The 13046-nt window shown below is 38.6% G+C and overlaps 6 protein-coding genes and 1 non-coding gene across 7 annotated transcripts; 5 read left to right on the forward strand and 2 right to left on the reverse strand.

Annotated features, from left to right (window-relative positions):
* Positions 1-283: 283 nt before the first annotated feature.
* RPC37 (DNA-directed RNA polymerase III subunit C37) lies at positions 284-1129 on the forward strand (the record flags this gene model as incomplete). The annotated part of the gene is made up of 1 exon (XM_018366468.1): positions 284-1129. The coding sequence occupies one exon, from the start codon at positions 284-286 to the stop codon at positions 1127-1129; it is 846 nt and encodes a 281-aa protein (XP_018221060.1).
* Positions 1130-1280: 151 nt separating this feature from the next.
* GCN3 (translation initiation factor eIF2B subunit alpha) lies at positions 1281-2198 on the reverse strand (the record flags this gene model as incomplete). Its single annotated transcript, XM_018366469.1, has 1 exon — positions 1281-2198. One exon carries the CDS (start codon positions 2196-2198, stop codon positions 1281-1283), a length of 918 nt encoding a protein of 305 aa, XP_018221061.1.
* Positions 2199-2898: 700 nt separating this feature from the next.
* On the forward strand, positions 2899-2971 carry DI49_3399. The gene has a single exon. It is a non-coding gene; the product is annotated as a tRNA-Arg (tRNA).
* Positions 2972-3301: 330 nt separating this feature from the next.
* On the forward strand, positions 3302-5599 carry BCH2 (Bch2p; the record flags this gene model as incomplete). Its single annotated transcript, XM_018366470.1, has 1 exon — positions 3302-5599. The coding sequence occupies one exon, from the start codon at positions 3302-3304 to the stop codon at positions 5597-5599; it is 2298 nt and encodes a 765-aa protein (XP_018221062.1).
* Positions 5600-6163: 564 nt separating this feature from the next.
* SAP190 (Sap190p) lies at positions 6164-9283 on the forward strand (the record flags this gene model as incomplete). Its single annotated transcript, XM_018366471.1, has 1 exon — positions 6164-9283. One exon carries the CDS (start codon positions 6164-6166, stop codon positions 9281-9283), a length of 3120 nt encoding a protein of 1039 aa, XP_018221063.1.
* A 233-nt stretch (positions 9284-9516) lies between these two features.
* Positions 9517-11772, reverse strand: SET3 (histone-binding protein SET3; the record flags this gene model as incomplete). Its single annotated transcript, XM_018366472.1, has 1 exon — positions 9517-11772. The coding sequence occupies one exon, from the start codon at positions 11770-11772 to the stop codon at positions 9517-9519; it is 2256 nt and encodes a 751-aa protein (XP_018221064.1).
* A 441-nt stretch (positions 11773-12213) lies between these two features.
* Positions 12214-13038, forward strand: GMH1 (Gmh1p; the record flags this gene model as incomplete). Its single annotated transcript, XM_018366473.1, has 1 exon — positions 12214-13038. The coding sequence occupies one exon, from the start codon at positions 12214-12216 to the stop codon at positions 13036-13038; it is 825 nt and encodes a 274-aa protein (XP_018221065.1).
* Between the last annotated feature and the right edge of the window lie 8 nt (positions 13039-13046).

Here is a 13046-nt window from a genome sequence, read left to right on the forward strand (position 1 = left end):
CCGTACATGTATTAATCCACTACTTTTTTCTAGCTCATCGCAAATTTTTCAAAAAAAACAGCCCTAATCTGCTAGGTTTATTTAAAGCTTTAATTAGGTCAATGTTATGCTTTATGGTAGTTTTTCTTCAAAAAAAAAGTAGATTATTAGGGTACATTTTGGTAATTTGTGAAGAAAAAAAAGAAAAATTGTAAGAAATGTATAATGAATATAAATCAAGAGATGAGCTGGGATGATCTGAGCGAGGCAGTGCAGTTTAAAGTGTAGCAGACTGGCGTCATAGATGAGTATCGATAACAAGTTGTTTGTCACCGAAGAGGAGGAAGAAGACAGGACGCAGGATCGTGCTGCTGACGTGGAGGATGAATCTAACGATGTTGATATGATAGAAAGCGAGAACGGAACAAGTTGCGCTGAAGGTAATAGACAAAGGGAGAACGAGGAAGAGGGGGAAAACGATGATGTGGAGGACGAAGAGGATGACCCGGTAGTGGAAGAGTTGCCATTGTACATTTCTGGTAACGACGAATCGCTACACGTGTTTCAGTACGCAAATAGACCAAGGCTGGTCGGGCGCAAACCTGCTGAGCATCCTTTCATATCAGCTGCTAGATATAAACCCAAGTCGTGTCTGTGGGAAATAGACATTCCCTTGGATGACCAATCTTTCTACAACAAGGAGAAAGCCGAAGCCGATTGGAACGGCGTCAATATCCAGACCTTGAAAGGTGTCGGCGTGGAGAACGATGGCCAGTATGCGGCGTTTGTCAAGGATATGCAGGTCTACCTGGTGCCTGTTGAAAGGGTGGCACAGCTGAAACCTTACTTCAGGTACATCGATGACGTGAACGTAACAAGAAAGCAGGAAGACGCCAAGAGGAACCCTAATCCTTCATCGCAGCGTGCACAAGTGGTCACCATGTCAGTGAAGAGCGTCAACGATCCCTCGCAAAATAGACTCACCGGGTCCTTGCTGGCGCATAAGGTGGCTGATGAAGAGGCTAATCTTGAATTGACCTGGGCGGAAGATACTTTTGAGCAATTCAAAGATTCTGTCGTGAAGGAAACTGAAGGTAAGATCCTAATTGCCTCAGAAAAACAAGAAGATTACATAGATAATTTAGTTTGAAGTACATATGCATTATCAAAAGAAACATAAAAAAATTAGGTATTAACGCGTACGAAGAACGGTTTTGGGGATATTTTGCTTCGTTTCTATTAATTTTTATTGCATGCAGCATATATACATACATATGACTATATTCTCCCGTTTTTTTTTTTCAGTCATACCACATCTTGATCAATTCCTCTGAAACGGCACTTGGGGTCAAGACCCCCAAATCCGTGATCAATGCAGTGATGTATTCTTGAGCGGTGTAGTCGATGGTGGGTCCACGCAATGCATTTTCTGATTCGTCTGTACGACGTGTGAAGTCTAATGGTGGGCCGGCCATGGGCAAGTCATCAGAGGACAACGGAAACATACGAACGAACTTGTGACTTTCGGTGACCACGTAAAATGGTTTTCTTGCATTCTGTGCTAGTACACCTACAGAGTAAGTACCCACGAGATTTATAATACCACCGGATTCCGCCACACCTTCTGCACCAACAAATACTTTATCGACTTTGTCGATCACCGCACCAACTGCACTATCGACAATCAGGGTCACAGGTATACCCTTTTGCTCAAGCAAAGAGTATAGCTGGTTCCCCTGCATGCTTGGTCTTGATTCTGTCACCACACATCTAAATCTAATGAACTTATTGGCTGCGTGGTTCAACAATGAAAACACTGCTCTTGAATAACCATGTACCAAAATAATATCATCATCGGATATGAAATCCACCCCTATTTCTGCAATCTTATTACGGGACTTCTTGGCTCTGGACACGAAAAGTTGACCGTTCTCAATCAAATGTTGTTTACAGCTCTCCCAATCACCATATAAATGAAGATTTCTCAAGACAAATCTCATGAAGATATCACAACCGGCTCTCAAAGACACTGAGTTGGGGATGGATCCAATAAGTTCTTCCGTGGAGCCCTTTATGGTATTAATCATTTCAGCCGCTGTTTCGGGCGTTTTTATTCTTAGCAATGTGACCAATGCTTCAATGGCAGCAATCGGCATTGTCATCTCGGTATCTTCTGCAAGAAACCTTAGATAGGTCTCTGTGATATTAAACTCCGCCATTCTTCTGTTTGGTTCTTGATATGTGCTGTAATATTTAGGTCTTCCGAAGCGGTATCTGTTGAGTATAGTGACAATATTTAGGGCGACTGATGACTTAGTTCACTCTTTTCTGCAATATAACAACTACTATTTCACCAATTTTTCAATTTTTTTTTCAGTTTTCTTCGGATGAAATTTTATAATAGTGTAAAAAAAAAACCATTGAAATGGGTTTATACCATACAATAATAAGTTAACGAGATATGCTCAAACGTGCGTAAGGTGGCTGCTGGCCCGGCGCTGAAACCTACTGGGAAATGAACCGGTTTCTTCTTTATCCGAAAGTGGTGGTCCTACGCCCTTGTCTTTTTCCTCGATTAAGAAGATACAACTCACAGACCATCAATGTATAGGGGTAGCCAGTATTACAAACTCATATACACTAATCAGCGCTGATCCCGAAATGTTACAAATAAACCCACCCCACTTGTCATTTATTGCATCAACCAACGGTATGTTAGCACCCTTAGGGCATCGAATGTGTGGAAAAATACACCATCTAAAAATCCAGTGATCATTTCAAGGAGCACGGTGGTAAGCGATATTTTGGCTACTCAAAAAAGACCGTCATCTAGTTAATTGATGAACAATATAAGTATATGTAAATTAATTTTTGTTATATAGTATAGCCACTCAACTATATTGAAAGTACGAATTCTTATTCCTCGTGGCCCAATGGTCACGGCGTCTGGCTACGAACCAGAAGATTCCAGGTTCAAGTCCTGGCGGGGAAGAATTTTTTATCATCCTCAACATGTGTTACATGTTGAGCTTTTTTTTTTCATTCTGGTGTTGCTGAACGACAATAATAAGACGACTAAGGATTCCTACTAGTACCGGTGCCGCGCAATGCCTTGTTATGTAGGTAAACCGTCATTAGCTTTCCGAGGCTTTGTTCATAATATTTGGAAAAATAAGATATGCAATCATGTAAACAAATCTTAACATGAAAAAAATTGAAAAATGGAAACAAAGATAAATTGGTTGCAAAGGTAAAGGAGTGCTACTTATCCGACTATATAAACTTTATAGTAACGCTAGAAGAGAAGTTGACTGCAGTGAGTATGAGTTTTCTATGGGGGTCTACGAAGTCCAAAAAAAATAAACACAGAAAGGCTGCCGGATCTCATTCCCCAGGTGCTATTCCACTGCAACGTGTCAAGACGGCTCGTAAAGGTGTTCCTATAGACTACCCAAGGACTCTGGAGAAAATGCATGGTGAAAGCTTGTTATTCAGAACGTCCCTCTTGAGTGAATTGGTAGGCGCTGGGAAGTCCGGCATTGGGCCACCAGACCTGGTTCATTGTACAGAGTGGGATAAATTTCATGACGAGAAAATCGGTGAGTTCTTCCATATTACCGGAATCGATGTTTCCAGCATATCTATGCCAATTGCATTTTTGAAGTTGATAAAGTGGAATGACGGCAAGAAGCTGAAATCAGCATCCCTGAAAAATGATAACATCTCTACATATTGTTCATTCAACCTCTTTCAGAAATTAGACATCAGATTAAGATACGAATCTGAGGACGTTTATCAGGTGAACGTTACGAACTGTTCAAACGGAAACAATGACATACCATTAAGTGATCTCATTTGGGAAGAAACTTTTGTGAGCTGTTGCATAAGAAGTATGATTACAAATCTAGACTGTGAAAGGAAAATACCTGGACTGGTGGAATTACCATTTGTTTTTGAAAACAGAAGTGCGACTGACTATAAAAGGGTAATTGATGTATTATGTAGGTTTTTACCTAGATTTTTGGAGTGTGGTTGGGATTCCACGAAAAGCGTATATGCAACAATACTGAATAACTATCTAACTGAAACGCTACTGATATTTTTATCGATAACTCCAGCATTCATTACCGATTATGCAATCCAAGTGTTGGACAATCTGATAACGAATGACCCGTTGAACTTTAAATATTATGCTATTGTCGTTATTTCCATTATGGAGCAAAGCAATGACCGGGATATGGAAATGATTAAGAAAATACATGCAATATTAGACATATTGCTACCAGAGCTGTATGGGCTACCTTCGGACAAACCTGACAATTCTGATATAATAAATTGCATCACTGACGTGTTAAACATCCAGGCAAGATTTCTTTTTAATAGCGGTGACTATGAACTATCCCTATCCGTCGCTACAATGGCCACCAATTTATCCTCAGATAGTTTTGAATCTTGGTTTCTGTTGTCTAGATGTTATACTTTTTCACAAGAATACGGTAAGGCCCTGCTTTCGATCAACTCGATGCCCTGTTTGCCAGAATACGATATCATCAAACAATCTTTGACTACAGCATTCAACTTGACTATGAACTATTATAAAGCTCCGTTTTTTCACACCAGAGAACATTGTACTATGACATCGCACGAGTTGAATCATCTGATGAATACTATGCATTATGAGAATGAATTGGAATTGAAAACGATAATATTTGGGCGCACTATAATGCCCAACGAATCAAAGTGCGGTTGTATCGACGATATCTGGAAAAAGTCTTGTCTTGAGTTAGGGCCCATTTCTGGGCCTCAAAGTGATAATTTGATAAACTTTGTCTCTCAACAAGAGGTAGATTCTATAGGAGATTTGACGTTACTGAAAAGAAGTAAAGAAACAAGACAAAGAAGCTGGTTTAATGAGCAAGTTAACCTTTTGTTGATGGAACTGGTTGCGAGAATCGGTTGGAATGCTGTCCTTCAATTAAGGTCTGACGTATTCGTTATGGAAAGCAAGTTCAAAATGATAGACTCTTCGGATGAACTTTCCACAGAACTTCGCAAAAAGAGACTGTGCCAAAGATGGTTTGATACGATCTTTCTGGATATTTACGAAGATTTAAGCATCAGCACTTCATCACAAGAAAATAAGGCCACAGCGAAATACAGTGGATTAGAATGGGAATTACTTGGCCTGACTTTGCTTCGAGTCGGTGATTTATCCGATGCAGTGGCATGTCTACGAACCAGTATTTTGGCGAGGTTCGACCCTATCAGTTGCCACCAGCTCTTAAGTCTCTATTTATCCTTGGATTTCAACGATGTGTATATGAAAAGATTCGACGTTGACATTGTTTTGGACCTACTCGTGAAACTGATCTCCTTCCGTATACGATTTTACGATAAGTTCCAGATATTTGCTCTTCAGGTACTGAGGAAATTAAAAGGGCAATTGAGCCCTGAGATCATCAAAAATAAAATAATCAACTCACCTCATGGTCAAGAAGGAATCGCAGTGGTAATAGATTACATGCTCGAATGCCTTTCAGAAGATGGCAACGAAACAGACTTAGCTTCTGAACGCCCACACGAAAATGCCTCTTTCACCACTGGAGAGCTTGCAAATTAGACATATAGCTGTATTTGTAGACATGTATCAAAAATAGACGAAGTTAACGGCTTATAATACAGAATGCCAGCGCGGGTAATGCTTTTGCAGTATTTTTTCAACGATTTAACAGAGTAAAATTAACCAGCATGATATTAAACAATAATACGTCAAGGGTGTACTAGACCCTTTTTAGCTCTTCTCTCGTTCACACAAAGACGCATCAAAGACAAGGAAAGTGTCGATATTTCCTGTGTAATATCTCCTTTTGTTCTTTTTTTTTTCGACGTACAATAATTTGTTCGTAGTAGATTTTTTGCAATTCAAGAATTTTTTTTATTCTTAGAAAAGCCGGTTCACGATTAAAGAGTTGTTTTTGCCCTGCAAGCCGTACGGTTAATTGTCATTTTTATATCTGTATTATAGTATACGGGGCCTACCTAATTAAAGCATCATTGCATTTCGCATTTCCTTTATCATCTTTTGTTTTGTTTGTTACTTTTAGCATTTGATTGATAAATTTTGATATTTCATCCTTCTATTACTGCCTTTTATTTGTTTTAGTCAAGAAAAGATCATAATAGCATGTCTGGTTCTTTTTGGAAGTTCGGTCAAGATTACTCGATAGAGTCACCGGTTTCTAAAATTCTAAATAGTGCCTTTATTAAGGTCGGTAAAGACCAGGACGAGGATGTACCCACTAGCGCGATTGAAGAACACGTTGACACCGGTGGAAACGAACCTTCCACTGATGGATTGATTTCTGAAAAAAGTATTGGTGACGAGAAGGAAACCCTTGGTGACGAGGGTGACGACAAGGAGGAAGAAAATGCTCTACCGACCACGGAATCTGAATATGAGAATTATAAGCCTAATTTAGAGGTTCTGGATGATTTGCTGGATGATGATGAACTATACACGGAATTAATGTGTTCCAACTTCAAACTTCTAATATTTTTGAAGTATCCTGAAGTTCTATCAAAATTGATAGAATATGTTACCAATGAAAAGGTTCTCGACGAAGCACCGGATAGTATCGCAAAGCCTGAAATAATTGAAGGCGTAAATGATCAACCCATTTTGATAGATCATGGCGAAAGGAAGGAAAGTGGGGAAGCTGAAGAAGCAGAAAATGATAGCGACAATGATTCTAACGACGAAAGAAGCGTTAATTCCGAAGAGACAAGCATTACTTTACCTCCAGAATCTGAAGAACAGTTGGAGACTAGAAGAGCTAGAATAGCAGCAGAGATCTTGTCGGCTGATGTATGGCCCATATCTGCAGCAATAATGGAGAACAGAAACCTGCTCAGTAGGTTATGGTCGATACTAGATCATCCAGCTCCGTTACCAATACCTGCTTCTACGTACTTTATGAAAATAAATGAGAGACTCCTTGACATGGATATTACAGGAATGTTAGGGTTTATTTTGCACCGTGGTAATTTGGTTGCGAGGTTCTTAACGCATGTTGACAACCCTTCCTTGATGGACTTTCTTTTAAAAGTTATCTCGACGGATAAACCGGATTCTCCTACAGGAGTCATTAAGATATTAAAAGCACAAGATTTAATACCTAAACTTCTAGATCACCTTAATCCGGAGTACGGTGTCTCTACACAATCAGCAGCCGGCGATTTCATTAAGGCATTTGTTACATTGAGTACTAACTCGAGCAATGAACTCGCTTCAGGAATAGGTCCTAACGAATTGACAAGACAATTGGTATCAGAGGAAATGATGGAGAAATTAATCAAAATAATGTTAAAAGGTGGCACATGTTTAAGTAATGGAGTTGGAATCATAATAGAATTAATCAGGAAAAACAATTCAGATTACGATTTCATCCAGTTAGTATACACCACGATAGAAAGTCATCCCCCCAATGATCGAGATCCAATTCATTTGACACATTTGGTTAAGTTATTTGCTAAGCATATGCCTGATTTTGCTAAGATGCTTAACGAGACTAAGTTGCCAATAATGGAAATGCCGTTTGGTGAGATTGAACCTCTAGGCTTTGAAAGATTTAAAATCTGTGAACTTATTGCAGAACTACTACACTGTTCTAATATGACATTACTCAATGAGCCTAATGGTGAGTTGATTGCTAAAGAGCGTGATATGGAAAGAACTAAAGAATTGGAAAACTCGGTTGATAATGAAGCAGACCAGTCTGCGGCAGATAATAATATTGCATGTTTCGATAAGGATTATGTTGAAGAAAAAGAGGTTACGAATAGCTTAGGTACTCTTCAAATAAATAACCAAGATGATAGTGGAGAGGAAGAAGTAGATGATTCCCAGATAACGGATGAAAAATCGAATGGGAAAGTAACGGAAGGTCTGGAGAATGATACTTCTGGGGTTGAACTCTATGATGAAACTCTGTCCGACACGGAATCTATGAGGGAATGTTTGAGAGAGAAACCACTTGTGGGAGACAGACTAAAAATCGCTCTAGAAGACACTAAAATACTGGTTAGTATCCTCGATATGTTCACTAAGTTTCCGTGGAACAATTTTTTGCACAATGTTATTTTCGACATTGCTCAGCAAATTTTTAACGGGCCACTTAAAACTGGTTATAACAGGTTTCTTTTGAAGGATTATTTGGTAGATGCATACTTAACTCGAAAGATAGTAGATGCTGACAAAGCATGTCAAAACTACGAAAAAGAAACAGGTTTACGCTATGGTTATATGGGACATTTAACATTAATTGCCGAAGAAATATCAAAATTCAAAGAGTATATTGACGAAATGAAACTGACCTTTTGCAATACTGTTGTTTCAGATCGTCTTGATGAAGCTTTTTGGAAAGAATATAGTGAAACAACTTTGGCGGATACCAGAGAGAAGTATAACACGGTTTTGGGAGATTTCGGAAATGAACAAGAAAGTGATGACGATGACGTTATTAGAAATTCTGATTCAGAAGATATAATTAGCGACACCCAAGGCAGTGATAACTACGGAGATGGGGATGATGATGAGCTTCTTAGTAATCGACACGATGCTGGGAACATGGACTTATATTACAACTTTAATAACAACGAAAATGACGAAAATGAAGAAGACTACGCAGAGTATAGTGACGTGGACAATAAAAATTACTATAACAATGTCAACGCTAATGTTGATGATTATGATAGTGACGACAATAATTCCAAGAATTCCAATCCAAACTTTACAGACAACGTATCTCAACATAATGACGATTCTGAAGATAGAAACAATAAGAGTCTACATAGTGAAGACAATGACGAAAACAAGAATGACAAATGGACTTCAGGTGCTTCCTTGTTTCCCCTAGACCATTTTCCTAGTAGATCGCAACCTTCGGACCCCAAACTGCAAGATCAGAATATCTTTCAGCACGAATTCGGCTTTAATGGTGCTGGTGATGATGATGATTATATGGATCCTAATGACGATGGTCAATCGTATGCCAGACCAGGCAACCCCTTATATAGTACCCCAAAAACACCACCAAGACCAAAAACAATACTTTTCAATTCCTTATCTGCATTGGAAGACGATGAAGACGATGGAGAAACAGCACAAAGCATTGGTATCGATGATCGAATAGATAATGATATATCGAGTGATGACGAAGATTCCGAAGACGAAGATGAAGATAATGACATGGCCAATGATGAAGGTTATTCATTATATAGATCAAGGAGTAAGGAAGCATTCTAAAGCGAAATACGTTACATTTCTCAACGATCGGATACATTTATTCTTTGTTTATCTAACCTTTAATGTTTCACTTTTTTTTCATATATAGGTCATTTATGATTCATTAAATATATCTTTTAATTAATGCTTGTAATTTAATTTTAACGGAATTTTAGTTTGAGGAAAAAAAAATGAGTACACATTTTTAGTTAACAATTACTTAGTGGATACGCGTTTAAAAAAGTTTTCAACAATCATTTCAGCAGCTTTTTTCTATAATCTGCAAAGCTTAACTTTTTCTTTGAATGTAACTGTGATGACGAGAAATCCGCCAAATGCCTTATACTCTCTGGTGATAGTTCGTGCCTAGAACTCATTGAAGCGTCTGTCATAGGTTCCTTGGCAACGTGATGTTCCTTTTCCTCTGATAAGTCATTGTTGAAACTTGATAGGGAAGGGCTTCTTGTCAATATATGTTCATTCTTTAATTGTCCGTTGTTGAGCTCACATGTAATTTGCCCTGGTGCCTTTGCTACAGGTAAATGTATTGGGATTGGTAATTCTTTGATATTCGTGATATGAGATTCATCATAATCCGAGCTTTTCTTGATTGTATTATACTTCCCCTCAGTGTCATTTTCTTCAGGGGTATTGACATTCGAAGAGTATCGTGAGAGTAGATTGATTTTAAAGGGCTTCGCAATATTACAAACTTCGTCTGTATTAACCATAGTACTTTGAGTAATGGTGATGCCATCATTTCGATTTAGAAACTTTTGTTGATGATACTTTTCTAAAAGTATCGGAGCTCTTTCAATCGCGGTTTGTGCCTTCTCCTCTAGCCAATTCAAAATCGGTGGTTCACGTCTCTTTTTGTTTTCATATTTGTTGAGAATTTCATTTAGCTTATATCTGTTGCTTATTTTCATCCTAAGCTTAACAGATTTATAGAGACTCTGGGAGAATCTCTTCACTTTTAGTAAATAGCAGTCTTTGGAATTACTTCCACAGCCGCATTCACCGTTACTTAGAATGGTTTCTATGGAGTCTATCAAGCCATATTTTTCCAGATCAGTTAAAGATTCTATTGTCGCTGAGCCGTTGATTAGTTTTGATATAGGGTGTTTCAAATCCCACTGCCACTTGATATATAACTCCTCTTCCTCTGATATGTCCCTCAACGCTCGTAAAGCAAACTTTATCTTGTTTACGTTCATTCTATTATTATTATCATTTGTGTGATCCAGCTCTTGTAGTCTTATGGTTACTAATTCAACATTCGGCTGGCAACTTCTTCTTAAATACCTCGTCAGGTTCCCTGATGAACGTGCGTCTATGTATATTGGCCAGTGAGGATGAAAAATAACCCTCCTCTTAGTAGTGCCCCATATTCTGTAATGATTTCGTGGATCTGTTAAATAGTTTTTTTGAAAATCCAGCTCTCCCAGGAATTCTTGGACAAAATCGCCTTTAAAACAGTTCCTTTTTAGATAAACTCCCAGTTTCGTAAAGCCTGGATATGTCCTTGAATACGCAATATCAGCATATGGTCTGACTTCAATGGGTATAGCTTTGAATGTCCTATGAGAGTATTGTACTACCCACTCATCGTCCATATGCATTTTCAAAAACAATTCAATTAAGTCGCTCTTAAACACATACTTCTTCAAAGGCAAGTATATTGCGCCGTATGCGTCTTTAGCACTTAAAAAATGTTCTTTTTTCTTTTGTATATTAGCTGATACCTCAGAAGGGGTTGCTGAAGTACTTTCAGTCTTGGATTCTAAACTATTATTTGATGGGTTTCTTTTCCTTTTTTTGTCTTTGTGGCTGCTATTCTCTTGGTCTGTTGACAAAGTTTCGCCACTATCATTGCCAGTCGTACTCAGGGCTCTGTCACGGCTGTTGTTCCTATTACTGTTAATGTCACTAGGGGCAGAGGCCGTTATTTTCACACCCAATCGGCTATGCTGTATTCGCCTAGCCAACTCAATATCTACTTTTCTCGGATCACAGGAGTTACAAAGGTAATCATCAGGTGCCATTTCAACATCTTTAATACCATAACAAATAGCATGCTGCCACCTATTGCAGTGGTCGCATTGAATAGTGAAACCATCATCGTCGTTCATATCACATATACATGTAATTATCCCAGCATCAGGGTCGACTATGTACGTGTCAGGGACTGGCCATTGGGTGCGTTTTTCGACCTCCTTCTCCTCCTCCTCCTCCTCCTCCTCCTCTGTGGTAATAGCTGCGGTTGCTTTTGGCATCATATGCTGGGTAGACGTTTTCAGAGGCAAAGGGACCGATGCAGCTGTAGCTAGCGCTGCTGCGGCCATGGCTACTGCTCCTTTTTTTTCCCTTTCATAGTCATCGCCACATCCAGCGATTCCAGCTTTTGAATCCGCTGTTGAAACCTCTTCAGGCTTCTTTCCCTTGGAAAACAGCAATAACGTGGATGCATCATCTAGGAGCGACTGTTCCTTGGAAGTAGGTAATGACATAGTCCAATATTTGCGCTCTTGATGCTCGATTAAGTTGCTTCTGACCTACTTACAAGCTGCTTTTACTTGATGGCTCCGTATTGACGCTTTTCTAAGATGTGAATGTTTCGTTGTTAGTGATATTTCATTAGTTGTGGAAGAGATGGCTTATTGGCCAACAGAACAAACAACAGAAAGAGTGTATACTCTGTTGAAGACACTGTTACATCGCGTATGTCAGTGTAAATGACTTTTAGAATAACAATCGATAATCGAGGACTCAACAGGTTACTATCAAGCGATGGTCACTTCGCACGACGTGGCGATTGTTAATGAATCTTTAAGATCACTATTCTTGGCAGCTTCTAAGTTTGTTGATACAATAGCAAAAGACCAACAAGAAACAGAATTTCCCGTGATAGTTTTGTTGCCATTACCATCAATTATTCCACAAGTTTATTGATGTCATATTTGCCGACTTATTCTGATGACTTTCCGACTGGACAGCCCGGTCGTAGGCAGCGGAGCAATGGTAATGATAATGCTCAACAGCAAGAATATAGCCAACAATCAGTGCCGATGGTAATTAAGAGACTTTTCAAGACGCCAAAGAATTTGGACCTCGAGACAGCCAGTTGGGAAATGTTTCATCTGATTTTACACCCAAGAAAGGCTTATAGATCGATATATTATCAACGACAAACGAAAAATCAGTGGGCAAGAGATGATCCTTCTTTCTTCATCTTTCAGATAGTTCTGATTTCCATAAGCTCCGTCATTTGGTCGATTTATAATTCAGGGTTCAATAATGAGAACGGCAATATGGGGTTTTTTGGCATTATAGGTCATTTTTTTAAAAGTTTGATAATGATGGTTTTTTTGGATTTTTTCATATTTGGGTTCGTTATGGCAACTATTTTCTACTTTTTGTTGAACAGATCATATTTCAAATTCAAATCGAGTCAAAATACTGTGGTTGAGTGGGCTTATTGTTTTGATGTTCATTGCAATTCATTTTTGATCATCTTACTATGCTTGTATTTCATTCAGTTTTTATTGTTACCGATAATTAATTTGCAAAATTGGATCTCTCTGCTCATTGGGAATTCTCTGTATTGTTTCGCCATTGGCCATTACTTTATTTTGACTTTTTATGGGTATAACCAGCTCCCTTTCCTAAAAAATTTGAACTTCATACTTTTACCAACATTAGGATTATCAATAATATATCTAATCAGTTTATTTGGTATCGACCTTTCCAAAAGGTTGAGTTTCTACAATTATTGATCAGTAAA

This window comes from Saccharomyces eubayanus, chromosome XI (genome assembly GCF_001298625.1).
Source record: "Saccharomyces eubayanus strain FM1318 chromosome XI, whole genome shotgun sequence".
Taxonomy (NCBI): Eukaryota; Fungi; Ascomycota; class Saccharomycetes; order Saccharomycetales; family Saccharomycetaceae; genus Saccharomyces; species Saccharomyces eubayanus.